This window comes from Schistocerca serialis, chromosome 7 (assembly GCF_023864345.2).
Source record: "Schistocerca serialis cubense isolate TAMUIC-IGC-003099 chromosome 7, iqSchSeri2.2, whole genome shotgun sequence".
NCBI lineage: Eukaryota > Metazoa > Arthropoda > Insecta > Orthoptera > Acrididae > Schistocerca > Schistocerca serialis.
Genome location: NC_064644.1, coordinates 583,688,216 through 583,710,112, shown reverse-complemented (window position 1 = coordinate 583,710,112; position 21,897 = coordinate 583,688,216). Strand labels below are relative to the sequence as shown.

Sequence of the window (21,897 nt, the reverse complement as noted above, 5' to 3'; positions counted from 1 at the left end):
CCCTTTCATGTTCCTCGACTCTCATAACTGCCTATATATATATATATATATATATATATATATATATATATATATATATATATATATATATATATATAGGCAGTTATATATATGTCGAAAAGTTCTTGAGTGATCTACATTCAAATATTTATACGATACTGTAATGAACATTCGGATGAATGGAGGCTACGTATTCTTTTCGACAACAATGAAATGCAACAATGAGCCGCACAGAGCCAAAGTGGTATAACTCAACTCTGGTGAGTGGGACTGTTGTTTGGGCAGGTCGGTGCCGGCGTCGCTGGAGTGGCTGGCGCGGTTGTCGTGGTTCCGCTACGGCAACGAGGCCATGTTCGTCAACCAGTGGGCCGGCGTGCCACACATCGAGTGCTCCAGCAACACCACCTGCCCGGTCAGCGGCCACGTCGTCCTGCAGACGGTCGACTTCGACGAGGTGCGTCCCGCCTGGAGCCGGCGCGCGGCCGCGCTCAGCGCCACCGTAGTCTGGTGCTGCCCTCCGTCTGTATTACCAAACGACTAGGAACGGTAATCCGGACCACCCGATTCCAATTGAAAGTTGACTATCCAACGGCTTCCAAGACAAACAAACACTTTGATTATTCATCTAATTTAATAGTTGCCCGCCTGGTTATCCGATCGGTCTGACGCACGGCTTTCCGGAGCGGGAAGGTGCGCCTGCTCCCCGTAACGAATCCGCCCGGCGGACTTGGGTCGAGATCCGGTGAGCCGGCCAGTTTGAGAATGGTTTTTAGGCGGTTTTACATATGCCTCGGCGAATGCGGGCATGTTCCCCTTATTCCGCCTCAGCTACACTATGTCGGCGATTGCTGCGCAGACAAGTTCTCGACGTACGCGTACACCACCTGAGGTGTCCGGTCAGAGGGGTGTTCTGAACACAATTTCGACACAAAGCAGCTCAATAGGCTGTGGAGTGGAAGGGGTGGGCTAGCGATAGAACAGTGCATCACTATTGACTAGACATTTATTGAACACATAAGTCAGGTTGAAACGTCCCCTTTGAACAATTATACATGACTATCCTTAAACTGACATACAATATTTTTTAGCGCAACGCAATCTGACTTTCAATAATCCCTACAAAAGAATGGCCCTGACTAACATTAACCTATACCTTTCAGAAATCACTTACCTCACAAAAACCTTCATTACTCGAACTACTGCAGTACAGCGAGCGCCACTACTGCCAGCTAAATAAAAGATTCAAACTACGGAAGGCACTAACTACTGATAGGGATAGTTAGCAAATGAAAGATATTAATAGAGAACAAACAATGTATTTACCTTAATATCATCATATATCTAGCAGTTCATGACAAATTACAAAACTCCGCCATCTTTCTCCCCACATCCACCACTGCTGGCGGCTCACCTCCAACTGCGCAACGCTACGCGCTGTTCACAGCCAGCTGCCTAACACTACAATGGCGAGTATTACAACAATGCAAAGCAGCCACAGACTGCACACAGCACAGCCAGTGATTGTCATACAGAGGTGGCGTTACCAATAAAAAAACCTAAACAGCCTACTTACAAGGTATTACCCAAAAGGAACAATCAGTACAAAATTAAAAAAATAATATTCTTTTCCTTTAAGTCACTCAAACATTTAAACAGGCAAATAGCAATCATTTAACTGAAAGCCTTTTAAGACAGCAAGACTAAAAATTTGAATAATGAGTTAAAATCATATTTAAATAGGCTCTGACCGAGCACATATTTTAAAACGAAATACTTCCTTTAAGGAACCAGCGATCAAAATTAATTACATAATCCTCAACAACCATATTACATTCTAATATTAAACAGTAATATATAACTGCAGTCCCAAGTTTTAAGCAGCACGTTTCAGATGGACTGACTGCAGTCCCTCAGAGGATCTCCCCACACAGGAAGTTATTGCCGCAATCGACAAAACATTAACATCATTTCATGTACAGACCTAAAACAAACTAAAAGCTCTCTTAAGTTTGGTACAGTTAATTCCCTTTCAACACAGCATACATCACAATTCTAGCCCTAGTACGGCACCGACACCCCGCAATTTGGCACACGAAAAACTACAGCGATGCACTCATCACGTATCCTTACAAAATCCAAGAACAGAGAGCCGGCTCGCCAATAGCGGAACATTTAACCACGCGCAGCGTGCGGGTTTGCGGGATGCTGATCTCGCCCTTAACCTCAACACCAGTTCAAATACTAGTCAGCCTACAATCTTGAACCACCATACACATTCCTTCAGTTACTGCATAGAAAGCCAATGTGATAGGCAAACAGACCAGCATATGATAAAAGCTTAAGCAATTTCCTTAGTAGACAACCCTTATGAATAATAGCCGTAATTTTCTTTTAAACGTGAGCACACCCACAATCAAAATACAAACAACGCCAATCATAAGGACAGTAGCACATAAGCAAGTAGCAATGGTAACTTCTGCTTACATTGGCTACAAATCAGCGCGTGATTTAACACACCAGAGAACAGTCTTTACAACATAGCCATCAATACAATAGCAAATTACTCACACGTACTCCCCCACGATTTCGATTCGCAAAGCCATAGACAAAACGTGGAGAACATATCACTTAGACCAATATAATGGTGATCCCTCAGTTACCCCAAATAACTGACTCCCTTAGTTGCACAGCAACGAACCAGACCTAATGAAACCACCACAGTTTTGGCCTCTAAATTGTCACAGTACAAGTGAGACTCAGTCACAAATGTAATTTTACATCACCAGCTCCCGTATAGTCAATACAAGCGCCTGATTTTCACCCGTTTATAACGGCAGGCAGCAATACCGTACGGAAAAGAGCGTAGACACAAGCTCTTACCAATTCTCTTCTCCGAAAGCAGCCACCGCAACTCTCGCGGAAGTCAAGAAACACGGCATCTACCTGGGAACCCGTGTCTATGGCCCTCTGAGTCTCGCCGACGAATAGCGCGAGCTGGGTTTCACATGATCGTCTTTTTCGAAACCCATGCTAATTCCTACAGAGTAGATTTATAGTCTCCAGAAAAGTAATTATACTTGAACATAATACGTGTTCCAAAATTCTACTACTGATCGACGACGCAGCTCGTGGCACGAACAGTGCTATTATTACTGCAGTGTCACGAGAATTGTCTGTTCCACGGTCAACAGTACGGAAAGTTCTGCCATCTATTTTACACTCGTACCCATACAAGATGCAGACGAAGCAGCAGCTAAAACCTCATGGTCGGCAGCAATGTCCTCAATTTGCTCTTCGGTTTCTGTCGCGAATCGAAGTTGATGACACGTGGCCAGGCAGCAGTCTATTCAGTGACAAACCACATCTAACACTACCGGGCGCAGTGAACTGCCGAATTTGGGATTCTGTTAAACCGCGTGTAGTATACGAAGAGCCATTGCATGCGCCCTATGTGATTGTGTTGTGTGGATTCACAACCGCCTTTATTCTCGGTCCGTTCTTCTTTGAAGAGATTACACAAAGAGGCCTGTCAGGTCTACCGTGACGTCTGCACGTTATCGGGACCTCCTTGTACCACATGTGATTCACGATTTGGAAGAGCGCAACCGTGTGCAAACCACTGCTTCCATACGAGATGGGGCAATACCTCATGTCGCTCGCTCAGTGAGAGATCTGCTTAATGCAACCTTCCACGAACGTGTTATCTCCATAGGTTTTCCAGATGCATAGTGTGACGTTCGACACAGGGGATATCTAAAAGAACGTATTTTCTGTGGTGTCTCCTCCAGACACGACACTTGCTAAGTGGTAGCCTTTAAATCGGCCGCGGTCCGTTAGTATACGACGGACTCGCGTGTCGCCACTATCAGTGATTGCAGACCGAGCGCCGCCACACGGCAGGTCTAGAGAGACTTCCTAGCACTCGCCCCAGTTGTACAGCCGACTTTGCTAGCGATGGTTCACTGTATACAGACGCTCTCATTTGCAGAGATGACAGTTTGGCATAGCCTTCAGCTACATCATTTGCTACGACATAGCAAGGCGCCATATCCACTTACTATGTCTTCCGAACAGATAATATTGTGCACCATGTACCGTCAAGAGCGACGTTCATCATTAATGGATTAAAGTTAAGTATCCAACTAATTACGTCCGCTTTCTGAATTCTAATTCCTTATCATGTTACAGACCTCAGGTCAGTATAGTTCTTCCCTCCTCACGCCAGCCTGCGTGAGCTAAAACTCGTGCATTTCGGCCTCCACTCGTAACACGGTGTTGGCTCTTCAGCAAACACAACATTTTCCAATGACTCGTTCGTTATCCACTTGATTGTAAGGCCAGTGTACAGGAACATGCTGCGCATATTCCATCGGAACTGCTGCGAGCAACTGCTGATCACGTCTCTATTGCTCATGTTAAACAAATGGTGTATGTGGCGGTTTATAATAAAATCGTCATCGTGCCTTTCTCTCTTGTCTGAGCTTTACTGCCCGCATGGCGTTCGTAATTCACTACACATGGAAATATTTCTGTAAGTTTTTCTTGCATTCACAGCGCCAGATTAAAACCCGGTGGCCAAAAGTGGAACTAATTTTTTCCATCGCACATCGGTTTCACATTGACGCGGTAGCATATCTCACCATGTTATGGTGGCATACGATGATTAGAACCCACACTGGATCTCTGTGTGTAGCTGTACTGTAATACTGGGTAATTATAATTAAAGTTAGAAACTCTGTATACGTAACTCAAAGCCCGCAAATTACCCAAACTACTCGTATATCCGGTCAGTATTTGAGAATGAGACCACTTAGAGACTTATAACAAACTTGACAAATACTTTCAAACATTTTCCAAACTTTTCTGGCTGACACGACCCATAAAACAATGAATAGAAAAATACTTATCGCTTACTATATTTTCAATGTTCATGCAGTAACTTCAGCATGAGGCATCACGTTTTAATTTGTTACCTTTTTACAACAAACTGTAATCGCAATACATTTTGCAGACAGCATATACATATGCCAATGCATGTATAAAAAATAACATTGCGAGACACATAGTTAAGTAGATATGACGTAATAAACATTGCGAAGAGTGAAAGAGCAGCTTTTGTTAAAACGGAGAGCAATTTACGCGGAGTATACTCGTCCACTGTTTGACAGTAAGAGCACTTACCAACTCCTAACGATCTTTAACCACATTCTAAACCTTTTGCAACCTTTTTCTGACTTTCATCCCTAGTGTTGGTTTTTACTTTGGCAATGTCTATGGGTGAATAATCCGAAACTAATAAAACCAACATAATAAGGTTTTTCGTCTTCACCCATAACGTCAAATATTTAACACTTAATTTGTTTGTAAGGTAATGACACTTTTCAGTCTCTTTCCTACAAATAAGTTCTATTCTTCAAATAGTCTTGTTTGGGACGGGGGTAATGGAGAGAGAGGTATTTCCCCATCTCGCGCTAACCACTTCATTCCTGCTACTCACAAAATCCTCTGCTGCTCGATCCAGTGTAAACTTATTTACTCCTAGACGTCATGGCAAAATACTGCTAATCTGACTCTTCTTCTGTTAAGGATCTTCCATACATATCTTTCGTCATCAATTCATTTCGTGTTTTAGCATTCCACACATTTTATAATACAGTTCTATAAGGTGTTTGGCTTTACTATGTACCAACCAAAGGGCTAAATGAAACAAATTATCCTGGTAAACACAGATCGGCAAACGAATATGCTTCATCCGACACGACTAAGTCCATGAACACATCGTGACAGACTCCCCTTAGGATGCATACTGCTGGAATTCACTTGAGGACAAACCTATTGCAACGTGTGCTCACACTGGCACCGTGCGTAAGAAGGTAGACTTTAGCACGTCTTTTCATGATGTCTGTACACATTTCAAAGCCACAGACGTGTTCCGAATGCATTGACAACCATCCACAATCCGTCCCGACGTTCATCGACACGGTCAAAAGGACTGGAATACACCAAAGGTTTCATAAATAGCAGAAAAATTAAAATGAGAACCTGTACATCCGCGCTATCGGCGAACCACGACCGAGACATTCGGCCATTCGTTCTAAGTATTCCCGAAGGGCTACATGAAAATGTGCTGGTGCACAAGCATTCATATACCAGATAGCGATCCTTTCACTCCTCTCGTTTAAACCAGTGGCTTACAACCTTTCTTAGACCATTATCCCTGAGTGTAATTAGACATTAGCTAGTGTACACCCCTCCCCCCACGGTCTGTTGCCCTCTACTCCTCCACATCATCACCAAACTTAGCACCAAATTAAATTGTAGAATGAAAGGCTTTTCTTTCAACACTTTTATTTTTAAAATTATGAAAGATGACTATGAATGATATTTAGTTTGTGCGTACGTGTGTGTGTGTGTGTGTGTGTGTTTTAGGATGGATGACGAAGGAATTCGTGGTGCATTGCAAGTGCTACTCACAACTCCTTCTGAGACAAGAAAGCTAACTATCCGCAGTGAGGGTAGACATTTGTTACAAAATGTACTTCCTCTGTATTACTCCTCTCGATTGAGGCGCTTTCTTGACCTGCACACTGCAACCCCCCTTTAAAATTAACTAAGTTAAAATGTGTGCACTACATTTAGTGGTCGTAAATCACTTGATTGCTGCATCCCTTACTTCTGAACTGGCAGAAATTCCAAGACTTCGGGCTGTTAATGCTTCATGTCTGACCACAGCCATTTATAGTAATAATAATAACTATGTACAGTACTATAGTAGCTCTTACGCAGTTAATGCTGTGTCGTGCTGTCAATTCATTTATCTGTTTCGAAGCCAGTAATGAAGCAATTTCTGGACCGCTGCACGTACAACCTACAGCTTGGAGAAGACATTTTCTTGAGATATTTAGCATCTCATTTTTATCATCAGCGATGCGCAATATATGGGAGTAGTGGGTGGACTATGTGAGGAACCTGTAACCTCCATCGCGTTAATGGTAGTAACTGAGAAATAGTGAAACTTCCTGGCAGATTAAAACTGTGTACTGGACCGAGACTCGAACTCGGGACCTTTGCCTTTCGCGGGCAAGTGCTCTACCACTGAGCTACCCAAGCACGACTCACGCCCCGTCCTCACAACTTTACTTCTGCCAGTATCTCGTCTCCTACCTTCCAAACTTTACAGAAGCTCTCCTGCGAACCTTGCAGAACTAGCACTCCTGAAAGAAAGGATACTGCGTGAGATGGCTTAGCCACAGCCTGGGAGATGTTTCCAGAATGAGTCGTGCTTGGGTAGCTCAGTTGGCAGTCTGCCTTCGGCAGTGACACAGTGCGGACCGTGTTGCCTGCCGGCCGCGCTGTGGTGCGAGCGCCTGTTTGTTTACGCCGGAGCAGCTTCGCGTGTGCGGTGTTGTGAGTCTAGAACGAGATGGCACACTCGTACAGAAAAACGACTTTGAAGTTCAGTTTTGCGAACGACTATACACGACCAAAGGCACACGAGATTGAACGTTTCTTCAGAGAAGAGGTAAAAATCGATCCACAGGAAATCGTGGGAATCAATTTATCGCTCGTTTCAAGCGTCGTTTATGTCAAGCTTGTTGACGAGGCTGCTTGCGAAAGACTTCTACAACGATCACCGAAAGGGTATCGTTTCTGTCATGCCGACGGGAATGTTGGTGCGGTTACAGTCGATCACGCGGGAATGGGGATCCGCACTATACGAGTCTTCGAACTTCCGTTTGAGGTCCCGTCTGAACTTGTTACCGACGCCTTTCGACCATACGGTACAGTTCTATCCCATGTGGCCGAAAAATGGACGAGTTTTACCACGTACCCTGTTTTAAATGGGGTGAGACAAATACGGATAGAGCTGCGCAAGCACGTCCCCTCTTATTTGTACATAGGAGGTTGTCGAGAGATTATAATTTATGATGGGCAACCTCGCACTTGCTCGGGGTGCGGGAAAGAAGGTCACGTCCGCTCGGAATGCCTCCAGCGACGTTTAGTGCAAACTCCACGGGATGACGTTCAGGCGCCACAACCGACGACTGTCTTACCGTTGACCTTTGTGGAAGCCCTGAGAGGCGACGTGAGGGATACTTCCGATGGGCACCAGCAGCTGCCCCCTATAGAGAACATGGACATCAACGGGCTGGAACTCCGACCACCGGTTCCACCACAGCAGACACAGAACACCACAGAAGAGATGCAGCTGACGGCCGCTCCAGGCTCATCCGTGGTGGCTGCCAGTGCTTCCACCGAGAGCGTGATAGGCCAGGCCCAAGACGGAGGATACGCAACCCCAACAGCCGATGCGGAAGCAAGGCAACGGAAACAGCGTTCGCCGAAGAGAAGAAAGAAGCGTCGACTGACTTCTGCTGACGATAGCCATAGTCCCGAGGGGACAGTGGACGACAACGACAGTATCGACCTGAGACCAGTGGATTCAACAGATACCGAGATGACGATGCAGGAACTACACAGCGACGATAACTTGAACTCTCCTTCTGGTGACCGGAAGGCGGAAGTGGAGATGACAACTGTCCAACATCAGAGCGATGACAACGTTGCCTCCCATCCTTCGACCAGTTCCGGAAATATGCTGGGGGACTGGGCGCAAGAAATGGACCAACAGGAACAGGATGAAACTACGAAAGCGACGTTTGAGGACAGTCCTGGCCAGAGGCCGGGAGGGGTCGGGAAATGTTGACCAACTTAGTGTGTTGAGGAGCGCCGGGGGTGCAGATGGACGCTTAATGACAGCGCCCTACAACTGATGAACACAAGCCGGGCGTACCGCATTGCCACGATAAACATTAATGGCATACGGACACCGCTTAAACTTCAAATGCTGAAAGATATGTTACGCGCTGCGGACGTGGATATTGTACTCCTACAAGAAGTGCGTTTCACATCGCCGCCAGAGTTCTACGGTTACGAGGCACATTATTCAATGCACGATGAAAGTGGATGCGGTGTGGCGATTCTCACCAGGGAAGGAATAGGAGTGGAGGACGTCAGGTCTCTCCCTTCGGCACGCGGCATAGCGATCACTGTCGACGGCGTTCGTTTCATCAATTTATACGCACCATCTGGCTCCACAAAACGACGAGAAAGGGCGACTTTTTACACCGAAGAGATAGCACCGTTGTTCGCTGGACGCTTTGATAACTATGTAGTGGGCGGCGACTTTAATTGTGTCGTCGACAAAAAGGACCAAGTACCTCATTATGTGCCATGCATGGAACTGCGTGCGTTGATTACCGAAATGGCGCTTCTGGATACCTGGGAACTGCAGCATGGTGACAGACCGGGTTATACGTTTGTCACGGGACACTCGGCGAGTAGACTTGATAGAGTGTACGTGACACGAGCTCTACGGACGACGATACTGGATGCCGAAATCTGGCCAGCGGCTTTTACGGATCATATGGCGTACGTCTGTACGATTTCACTAACGCGTCAGAAGATATGGCGGAGTAAAGGTCCCTGGAAAATGAATTGTGCACTTTTACGTGACACTGAATGTCACCGGTCGATAGAGGCGGCCTGGGAGACCTGCGTTCGCCGCCAACGAGCATACACCTCGGTTCTCCAGTGGTGGATTAAATGCGCAAAACCAACGTTACGGAGAACGTTGATACGATACGGGCAGGACAAATCGCAGTGGAACCGCACAACGGCTGATTTTTATTTTACAGCCCTGAGGGAGCTGATGACCCAACAACCATCGCCGGAAAGGCACACGGCCATGCGCAGGATAAAAGCCAAGTTATTACAGCTGACGAGACTAAGAATGGAAGGTATAAGGGTCCGGGCGAGATTGGCGGACACAGTTGCTGCCGAAACCCCCTCCATGCACCACGTGGTACGTGAACGCCAACGACGACGCAGGACATTGATCAGGGAACTAATCTCTGAAACTGGCCAGCAAGTTGTACACCAGCGTGATATTGCGCATGTGTTTACCGACTATTTCCGCCAGTTATATGGACCTGTACATGTGAACCACGAGACACTACATGATGTCATCTCGGAAATGCCAGATAGAGGACCACCACTGGATGCAGAGACTTTCATCACAGCGATAACAGAGGTCGAGCTGACAGACGCAATTGCCAGGGGGGCTCCGAACAAGTCCCCAGGACAGGACGGCTTCCCAATTGAATTTTACCGCGCCTTTGCATACCTCATGGGACGGACCTGGATTCAGATGTACAACGAACTCCTGTTACCGCAGACTGCGATACCTGCCGAATTCACAGAGGGTATCATCATCCCAATACCCAAACCACGCGGTGGCAGAAATCCAGGAGATTATAGACCACTCACTCTCCTGAACTGCGACTATAAGATTTTCGCGCGCATCCTTGGGGCTCGCCTGCGGTCTTCACTTTCTGATAGACTCCTCATAGATCAAACTTGCCTCGGCGGTAAGAGCAACGTACATACGGCGCTCAGTGACTACCGAGATATCATCGCATTAGCAGCGGCATGCCGAGTGCGTGGGGCACTCGTCGCTATTGACTTCGATCATGCATTCGACAGAGTGGATCATACCTTTTTGCATGCGGTGATGGGCAGATTGGGAATCCCACAGGCCTTCATCCTAGTGATCATGCGACTGTTACACGGCGTACGATCAAAGGTCTCGGTGAATGGGCGGGGCACTGACTACATTGTTATTTCAAGGTCAGTTCGTCAAGGTTGCCCCCTTTCGATATTTTTGTATGCAATGGCTTTGGAACCCTGTCTATATGGTCTCCGAAGACGGTTGGAGGGAGTGCCGTTGCCACAACTGACCTTTCATTGCCGCGCTTATGCTGACGATATGATGCTGGTGGCACGGACAGGCGAAGAAGTACGTACGGCGTTGGCATGGATACAGCGATATGGGATGGCGGCAGGAAGCGTGCTTAATCTACAAAAAACACGCTGCATGAATGTCGGTCGAGGATTACAACCGGGGGAGGAAGGCCCGCTCATCTTGGTTAAGACCATAAAATGCCTAGGTATTACGTTCCACACGGATGTGCAGCGGACAGCAGCGGATAACTACCGACGCATATTGAAGCTGATGCGGACAATGGTGTTGTTACAGAAATTAAGAGCGTTGGATATGATTCAGAGGGTGACCTATGTTAACGTATACCTAGCACCGAGACTCACTCACGTAGCGCATGTCCTGCCTTTAACGCGCACAATGGCATCACGGATACAAGCCACTTTCGGAACCTACGTGAGTGTGGGACACCTGTTTAAGATCCGATACACAACGCTTACGCTACCACCTGGAGAGGGTGGACTTGGTCTAGTGAACGTATATGAAAAGGCACGGGCGTTATTCGTCAGTACGATTTTCCGACAGTGGCGAGGTCAATTTCGCAATAACTCGGGTGCGTTGGCCGATGTACTAGCGCCCACTTCAATGCTGCCCCCAGTCGACGTGGGCCATATTTCACCGAAGCTGTCACATTTCAAGTCTTTTTTTTTGGAGCTTAGCTATGTCAGAGATTCCTTCCCAATAACACGACTACCGACGACGCGAGACGTATACCAACTCTTACTGCGCCGGTGCCCCAGAAATACCCTGGAAAAGAAGCACCCAGACAAGAACTGGCGACAGATATGGCGCGTTATACGGAACGTTTACCTCCCAACGTCGGTACGCTCAACATGGTATGTGGTGATAAATAGGAAGTTCGCAACAAATCAACGGCGGCACGCGATTCATTTGGCAGACACTCCACTATGTTTAGGCTGCGCAACAGTGGACACTGATGAACATCGTTTAACATGTAGTGGGACGGCTCCAGTGTGGCACTTGGCACAACAGATATTGGCGTTCCTTTTACGCTCCGCCCCTCACACAATTTCATCAGACACACTTTTTTTCCCCCAAGAATATTATTTCCCGGTCCAAAAAACCAATGCAGTGACATGGGTGCGGGGAATGGTGGTGGGCTACGTGTATAACGAATCGGAAAAGGACAAAATTGATTTTTGGCATTTTCTCCTGGATGGACACACGAAGCTGCAACAGCATAAGAAATATAGACAAGACTTCGCTAATTACTTGCGACTTACATTTACCGACCCGCCGGCCAGATGGGGTGTGACGGGTGAGAGATGAGATAGACGAAGAAGCCGAGATAGACATAGATCACACTTACGGACCCTTAGTTAATTTCGAGAAGACGACCCAGTCTTACACCAACGTCTGGAGAACGAGTCGATAGATGACTCTCTTGCTCTATCGAATGTCGGGTCGTGAGCAGGTGTCGCCCCCGACACGAATTTCATTTCATTGCTACAGGAGCATGTTTCTTTTGTATTTGTACTATCCGCAATGTCTTCATGTCTTTCATTTGGGAATTTTCAGTTTTATTCATTTCCTTAATTACTTAATTTTCTAATTAGCCACTATTTGTCAACATATGGATTTTGTAGACACTATTTATGCGATAGTACAACAACATGTATGTCAGCAAAGGTGGTAAGCCTGACATTGTATATATATAAAAAAAAAAAAAAAAAAAAAAAACTGGTAGAGCACTTGCCAAAAAAAAAAAAAAAAAAAGTTGGTAGAGCACTTGCCCGCTAAAGGCAAGGGTCCCGAGTTCGAGTCTCGGTACGGCACACAGTTTTAATCTGCCAGGAAGTTTCATATCAGCGCACACTCCGATGCAGAGTGAAAATCTCATTCTCACCTGAGTAATAGTAATTACTGATAACTTATATAATCAGTATTAGAGTCTTATAAAATTGAGATAATAGTAGTGATCTTTTGAAAATAACTTAGATTTGTGACTGAAACAAAATCGAATTAATTAGTTTTTACGCTTCAGAAAATTTCATTTTAACACCCAGGGGGGGGGGGGGGGGAATTACCCCCAAGTTGGGAAACGGTGTTGTAAATGGTCGATGAACTTGTATAAAAGTTAGCGGAAAATTTCGGCTGTTGTGCCGTCTCAGTGATAGCATGTGGGTTATCATAAGCGCAAACGTGCGTGCTGTGAATGTTCAATACCATCTCCGGTAAAGCATGCTCCGTCTGTATGAGGAACTGTGTATCACTTACAATGTGCAAGGATCCACTGGCAGAAGGCAATCCGGGGGAGAAAGTCAGGTGCTGCGGCCAGGGCTACCACATGTTTTACATGCTATGAGGACAACTGTTCCTCAAGTGATATCCAACATATGGTGGAGGGCGAAACTGGTTCTGATGCAGCAGTCCTGGTACTTGTTTCCGACATTGCTGCCGTTTGTTGTTATACACGTTCCTCTTTTCGCGGTGTCGACACTGTTCTTGGTCAACCCGCATGTTGCGTATTCGATTTAAATGAACTGGTCTCGCGCGGGTGTTGATGACGTAATGAGCACTCTGCTGTCTGGCTGTCTGCTTCTGAGCACACGTTTCGTGATAAATCATCCCGATTCCTCTGCAGTACTATTAGTACCCTCGTAGGTGAAGTGGGTGTCAGCTAGTTCTCCACTTGATACCGTGTGTGGAGCTGTACGTGAAGATTGCGCTAGTTGTTGTCTTTGAGAACTACTACCTGGAATATGAGGCCGTGTTTATTAGGATCATTTCCTTGTTTAATTCTCCTCTGTTCACTTGTTTCGTTTGTACCTAGAACAGTCAAACACCCTGTATAGCACCTCATTTCAAATTATTCCTGTCCCTTCTCTGGATTTTGATGGAATTACCGTGATAGTTACTTCTAAAAAAGTGTACAAATTCGGCCTCTAGATCGCTTTCCTTTATTTCTATGTGGCCGGTTTCGGGCTAGTTGCCCATCTTCAGATCTATTAACTCTTGTTAATAGATCGGAAGATGGGCAGCTGACCCGAAACCGGTCATCTGGAAATAAAGCGATCTGGAGTGAATTTGAAAATTTTTTTCTTCTATTGGTTTCCGAGGATCGACGTTTCCATCCATACAACGGCGCACACCAGCCGTCCACTTTCAGGGAGTTTGTCAGCTTTGTATCAGTAGAGATCTTTTAATGAAGAAGACATTCTTCGCTCGTGCCAGCCTACTTCTGCCATCTTTCTCGGGCCATTCCGCATAACAATTTTTCCTAAATGGAGATCCCTTTCAGACTTCCCAGTACACCTACATCTGCATCTGTACTCCGTAAGCCTCTTTTCGGTGTGTGACGGAGGGTGCTTTGGGCACTACTGTCACTTCTCCCTTTTGCTGTTCCAATCGCGTGTGGTTCAGGGGAAGGAGGATTTCATATGCGCCTCCGTGTGGCCTCGAAACTCTCTAATTTTATCTTCATGGTTTTTTCGCGAGATATATTCGTAAGAGGAAGCAATATATTGCTTGACTCTCCTGAGAATGTACCCTCTCGGAAATTTAACTGTAGACCGTACTAACATGCAGAACCTCTCTCTCCCAGCGTCTGTCGCTGCAACTGACACCATTTCCTTGACGCTTTTGCGCTTACTAAGCAAACTCGTAACGAAACGTTCTGCTCTTCTTTGGATGTTTTCCATTTTCTCTATCAGTTCTATGCGGTACGGTTCCCGGACTGACGAGAGTATTCAAATATTGCTCGGACGAGTGTAAGCTACTTCCTTTGCTGATGGACTACATTTCCTGTAGATCCTTCCAGCGAATCTCAGCCTGACATCTGTCTTTCCTGCGATCAGTTTTATATAGACGTTCCATTTCAAATCGCTCCCTACGCCAACTACAAAATATTTTATGGAAGTAGGTGGTAATGTGATTGTTCTGCAATTGTGTAATCGTACAACAAATGTTCTCTCTGCCTGTGTATTCACATTGCGTTACATTTGTTTATGTTGAGGTCGATAGCTGCTCTTTGCACCAAGTGTCGACCCTCTGCATGTCTTGCTGTACTTCACTGCAATTTACCAACGTAGCACCTTCTCCTTACACAACAGCGTCATTCATAACAAGCCTCGTGGAAACTTTATACATCAGCTCATTTGTGTATACTGTGAAAAATAACGGTGCTGAAGACTTCTCTTCATTCAAAATGGCATGGTGGGTTCCTTTTGCTACAAACTCTTCGATCCAATCACACAGTTGGTCTGATATCCCGTACGCTCTTATTTTTTTCATTAGGCAGCAGTGCTGAATTGTACAAAGGGCCTTCAGGAAGGCCTGGAACACGACATATTGATGGGCGCGGTACCTCCTGCTTTCTGCGTCTCACATATGGACAGAGCGAGCTTGGGTTCACACGATCGTTGTTTTCGGGTTCCGTGTTGATTCCCCCACAGGAGAAAAAAATATTCAGATGTGTGTGAAATCTTATGGGACTTACCTGCTAAGGTCATCAGTCCGTAAGCTTACACACTACTTAACCTAAATTATCCTATGGACAAACACACACACCCATGCCCGAGGGAGGACTCGAACCTCATCTGGGATCAGCCGAACAGTTCATGACTGCAGCGCCGTAGACCGCTCGGCTAATCCTGCTCGGCCCTCACAGGAGATACTCAGTCTCCAGAAAGGTCGTAATATGCAAGCATAAAAAGTTTTCCAAATTATCAACCGGACGTCATGGACGTAGGCCTATAGTTTTGTGCGTCTGTTGGACGACTTTTCTTGGAAATGGGAATGAGCTGCGCTTTTTTACAATCACTAGCATCGCTTCGCTCCTCTAAAGATCTAAGGTACTCTATTGTTTCATGCAGTGTCAAGTCGTTAAGTCTTCTTTCTATGACTCTTCATCACCTTCATCATCTCTGAGTGTGTTCCTCAGATGTATTCCGTACGTAAATGATGGCGAGTGAGACGTGGGCGAGATGGAAGATATGGTTGGGAGTGGGGTGAAGATGGGGGGGGGGGGGGGGCGGGGGGGGGGGGGCGGTTAAAAGTCACAAATTCGAAGAAAGTGTCTGTGTTTATTATTGCAGTTTATGGTTTACATTTAGACCCCCGCAGGATGTATATACCACTACCACAAACCAGTCACATTGATGATAGAGTTGAGTGGCCAGGTGTTAAAAGATGTTAGAATGGAACAGTGATATTTAGGGAGATGGGAAGCTCCAGTACAAGGGAGACAGATGCAGGAAGCATAAAAGCGTCTGCCCTGGAACAGACTCAATACATGAGAGGGTGCAACTCAGAAGAGGCTCTCAACAGGCGGTCCTCTCTCCAACACCTCTTGATTGGCTATTCAAGGAATATTGGGCTATGCAGTGTCTTACAAGGATACCGCACGGTAATCAGATTTTTGTGTTTTTTTATTTTTATATTTACGATACGTGAAGTTCAGAACTCATATCAGCCAGGCAAAGCAATCCGATGCAAGTCAAAAATTCTCGAGGAAACCGAAGTTTTATGAGCGAGTTGGAAACCCCGATGGCAATATTTCATGACAGGCTCTATGGACACGTCTCCAGAATGCTAGCCTGCCATTTGCTGGTGCTCCGTTCCATACCCAGCTGATGCAAATTTCTTAAATAAAGGTGCATGTTTTACGAACATTTCCGAGAGGCGTAAAATACATAAAGGTGGAAAAAGATCAGTAACGTTCGACTTGCTGGTTCGAGTTTCGTTTGCTCCATTATTTTCTCGTTTTATTTCCATTCACTACGTAATTTAAAATTTAAATACAAAATTCATCGAATATATGCTAATTAATGCACATGTCTTTTTTATGGAGAATGTATGTGTTCTTATTTCTTAATTTATACAGTTCATTGCAAATACATGGCAAGCCATGTCTCTGTAATATCCTTTCTTCCAGGAGTGCTAGTTGTGCAATGTTCGCAGGAGAGCTTCTGTGAAGTTTGGAAAGTAGGAGACGAGGTACTGGCGGAAGTAAAGTTGTGAAGACAGGGCGTGAGTCGTGCTTGGGTAGCTCAGAGGGTTTGCCGGCACGGTAGCTCAGCGTGTTCGGTCAGAGAGTTATGTGCCCTCTGTAATAAAAAAATTTGAGTTAATCGATCAACAACGAACTTCAATGGATGTCTTACGACGTCCGGCCCGAGCAGATGGAACGAACAAAAGCGAACAAAATGAGATCAAAGAAAAAAAAAAAGGGTAGAGCACCTGCCCGCGAAAGGCAAAGGTCCCGAGTTTGAGTCTCGGTCCAGCAGACAGTTTTAATCTGCCAGGAAGTTTCATATCAGCGCACACTCCGCTGCAGATAAAAATCTCATTCTGGGAGCATTCTATTGTCGACCCACGCAGCCCATCGACAGCAATGACCTTTTATTAGGCTGTTAACGATGTTCGGAAAACTTCAAAGTCGATTTCACGAGAATTTCTGAGAGTTGCGTCTAACTGCATTTGGTGATCGATAGAGTTCTGAACTGCAGGTCCTCTGAACACAAAAAACTACAACAATGTGAGTTTCGTCTGGTCTCGTCCTTTCACGTTAGTTGGCTGGTCCGTAGATGCGAAGAACTGTATACTCGGCTATTGTGGAATCATAAGAGCATGGAAGAACACGATTTACTTTCCCTAGATCACGAATTTAATAGGCTTTAGCAACATGACGCTATTTAGAATAAAAGCGTACTATACATTAAATCACAGATACATTATTCCAACACTGTCATACGTCGATTTATATAAAGAGAAACAACCAGCCAGAAACTCGCCTCTGCGATCTAATATAGAACAACATGCTCACACTGTGAGTCGGGGACTCACACAGGTGCTTGACTTAATTGCAACAGAGAACTACCTTCTGAGGCTGCGTATGCGAAATCCACCTGCTCGTACTTGATCTTTAAGCTACCTCATCTTATCTTAGTCTGCACTCCCAAATGCGAATCCTGACAGAACTTTACATGAATGCAACAACACTTCGAAAGGGGTCAGTACAACATTAAAAAAAACTTGGTTTTAGACAACAGTAAACGGGAAACTTCCTGGCAGATTAAAACTGTGTGCCGGAACGAGGCTCGAACTCGGGACCTTTGCCTATCGCGGGCAAGTGCTCTACCAACTGAGCTACCCAAGCACGACTCACGCTCCGTCCTCACAGCTTTACTTCCGCCAGTACCTCGTCTGCTACCTTCCAAACTTTACAGAAGCTCTCCTGCGAACCTTGCAGTTTGAAAGATAGGAGACGAGGTACTGGCGGAATCAAAGCTGTGAGGACGGGGCGTGAGTCGTGCTTGTAGCTCTGTTGGTAGAGCACTTGCCCGCGAAAGGCAAAGGTCCCGAGTAGGAGTCTCGTTCCGGCACACAGTTTTAATCTGCCAGGAAGTTTCATATCAGCGCACACTCCGCTGCGGAGTGAAAATCTCATTCCACTGTGTGGTGGCTGGGAGCAGTAATAGCTGTGCTAAGCAAAGCACAGCGGTGCGGCAGCCTTGTGTGGTAAGACATGTCCCAGATTCGCAGCGTCAGGGGGTGACGTAATGCGGCCAGTCCTGGGCGGGACGAACTGGCCAGCAGTAGCAGGCACTGGTGACTGCGGGGGCGGGGGGAGGAGGGGAGGGAGGGAGTAATACCAGGTGCAGCACAGAGGCTATCCTGGGTTATTGACGAAAATTGCCGCGTTATTGGTCCGGCAGTAGGTCAGATGCTGGGTTGTTGGGTTGTTTGGGGGAAGAGACCAAACTGCTAGGTCATCGGTCTCATCGGATTTGGGAAGGACAGGGAAGGAAGCCGGCTGTGCCCTTTCAAAGGAATCATTCCGGCATTTGCCAGGAGCGATTTAGGGAAATCACGGAAAACCTAAATCAGGATGGCTGGACGCGGGATTGAACCGTCATCCTTCCGAATGCGAGTCCACTGCGCCACCTCACTCGGTTCAGATGCAGGAGGCACCCAGTAGCATACCCCCCTCGAAGACAGCTGCGAGTCGGTTGGTGATGGCCTGCATGAGTCCCAGATAGGTCGCACCAGTTCAGGTCCCAGCAGCATCAGTTGCAGCTACAGCCCACAGAAAAGTGGCCATTAGAATCCATTTGCAGTCACGTAGAGGGCAAGGCAGCGCAGCGTGACGTAACTCAGCACTTCACTGCACCAGGCTGGTGGTTTCCATCATGTCACTTCAGCAGCTCTGTGGTTCTGCCAGTAGAACTTTCAGGCAACACGCTGGCTCGTGCGGCTACAGGTTGTGAAGGTACGAGTGCAGCACTCCTCCCACCTCCAGAGCGCAGACTCGTATTAACCCTGCAGATCACTGAAATATCAAATTTTACGTTTTCTTTTTTGCATTTATGTACACTTCTTATCCTAACTGCTCTTATACTAATCCAATCCCGTTCACGATCTCCAGTAGCTGATACGCTTAACGACTGTTTACTCTGTAAGTGCGGCCCATTCAGTCGGCATGTGGTGGACACGTGCGATTTTTCTGCTGTAAATAAAAGTAGGCTACACAAACTGCAACCAGAAGCAAGGTGATATTTGAATTTTACACATTTATCACCATGATTCTGAGCTGGCACCAACTGCAACACTGTTGTATGTGTTGAAGCATTCGCTCTGCACTTATATGCCCCTCCTGCACTACTATGAACTTGTCTAGAGAACTGATTCTGTTGCGATCCAGAGTAAGGTCACGTCCTGTTTATCAATATTTCACTATCATGCAGCTCCTCTCGTTCTGCACCCCTACATTGTACTTGGTCATAACAATTTACAATAACTACCGGTGGATCATACACTAAGAACATCTAGTGCGATCCCACCTTTTCGAAATAATGTTGCAGTGCAAGGCTGTCCTTCCCTGTATGATGCTCACATCTCCTTTTTTGCGACAGAATACGTCATCTCTGCTTCATTAAATTGTCATGATGCATGGGTGACCAGATACTCCTTCCCCTGCGGTTGCTCAGTTAAAACGCGGCCTAATACATGATTGCTACTGTTACATGATAGTACGAACCCTTTTTCACAATTTGAAGGGATTAGCGCTGGACTATTGTTCGTAGTTCCTTCACCTTTCCATTTCGATGTCCAACAGAATTAGTTCCGTCCTTGTGTGTTTATACCCACTGAACCAACTGATCAAACTCAACTTGGAATGAATCACCTGTGTGTCAATAACTGTATAGACTGGTGGCGTTATTTATGCAGATTGTGGGACAAATTTCCTATACTAATTCGCTAACCTTAAAAACGACTGCAGTTCCTTGTCTATATGATGCATTACAAAACTCTGTAATCGTTCACCAAACTAGGTTATGTCCATACCTTCTCATGAGTGATTACATGTCCTAAGTAATTTACTTCTTGTGCAAAATGACACTTTCATACGCTCCAAAAAACCGGCATTTCCTCGTTCTATCCAAGCTCCTTTACAGCACTGGTGCACCCCATGAGCTGTTATTTTCCTCTATAATACCATCATTTAATTACTGACCAATGAAATCCTCCGTCACTAGTGATGGGGACCCGATATGGCTCACAGTAGTAGTAGTACACAGGAGATTCATCCTCAGTTAGGTTTTGCCTTTGCATCATTTTTATTTTTATTTTATTTTACTCGTCTAGTTCTGTAGGACCAAATTGAGGAGCAAATCTCCAGGGTCACGGAACGTGTTAGTACATGAAGTTACAACATAAAAGTAATAACAGGTAAAATGAAATGTTTATGAACCAAATAAAAGACGAGCCACAAGTTTAAGTAAACGCAATCAACAACATAACGTAGGAATCACTTAATTTTTCAACCAACACCTCGACAGAATAGAAAGTGTGACCCACGAGGAAACTCTTCAGGTCCGCAGCCTGTGGTCGTGCGGTAGCATTCTCGCTTCCCGCGCCCGGGTTCCTCGGTTCGATTCCCGGCGGGGTCAGGGATTTTCTCTGCCTCGTGATGACTGGGTGTTGTGTGATGTCCTTAGGTTAGTTAGGTTTAAGTAGTTCTAAGTTCTAGGGGACTGATGACCATCGATGTTAAATCCCATAGTGCTCAGAGCCATTTGAGCCATTTTGATTTTTGAAACTCTTCAGTTTCGATTAGGAAGCATGTGAATCACTGTCAAGATTTTTGAATTCTTGTGGTAACTTACTGAAAATGGATGCAGCAGTATACTGCACACCTTTCTGAACAAGAGTCAAGGAAGTGCGATCCAAATGCAGACTGGATTTCTGCCTAGTACTAACTGTGTGAAAGCTGCTAATTCTTGGGAAAAGCTGATATTGTTAACAATAAACGACAATAAAGAATATATGTATCGAGAGGCAAATGTCAGAATACCTAGACTAGTAAACAGGGGTCGACAAGAGGTTGACGAACTTACGCCACTTATTGCCCGAACTTCCCATTTCTGAGCCAAAAATATCTTTTGAGAATGGGAAGAGTTACCCCAAAATATAATACCATACGACATAAACGAATGAAAATAAGCAAAGTAGATTAATTTTCATGTTGAACAATCACTTACTTGAGATAGCGTTCGAATAGTAAAAATGGCAGCATTAAGTCTTTGAACAAGATCCAGAAAATGGGCTTCCCACAACAGTTTAATATCTACCTGAACACACAGAAATTTGAACTGATCAGTTTAACTAATCATACGCCCATTCTGTGAAATTAAAACGTTGGGTTTTGTTGAATTGTGTGTTTATTTTCTACAAGCCATGAACTTATCTCATGACCTGCACTATTTCAAACAGAGCCATTGTTGCACACAACGTCTTTTACTATAAAGGTAGTATCATCAGCAAATATAAATGTTTTAGAATTACCTGTAATACTACAGGGCATATCATTTATATAAATAAGGAACAGGAGTGGCACCGCACTGATCCGCGTGGCACTCCCCAATTGACTGAGCTCCACTCAGACCCCACATCACAGAAATTCTCAACGCTGCATAATGACCCTTTGCTGGCAGTTCTTAAAGTAAGAGGTGCACCAATTGTGAGCTACTCCCTGAATTCCATAATGGTCCTACTTCTGAAACAATACTTTTTGTGATCAACACAGTCTAACA

At 45.5% G+C, this 21,897-nt stretch overlaps 1 protein-coding gene across 2 annotated transcripts in view; it reads left to right on the top strand.

Moving 5' to 3' along the window:
* The window catches only part of LOC126412485 (protein white-like), a 279,379-nt gene that overhangs the window by 235,580 nt on the left and 21,902 nt on the right, over positions 1 to 21,897 (top strand). For both annotated transcript variants that reach the window (XM_050082106.1, XM_050082105.1), the window contains one exon: positions 286 to 454. In XM_050082106.1, coding sequence (XP_049938063.1) covers positions 286 to 454 — 169 coding nt within the window. The remainder of the gene's footprint in view (positions 1 to 285; positions 455 to 21,897) is intronic.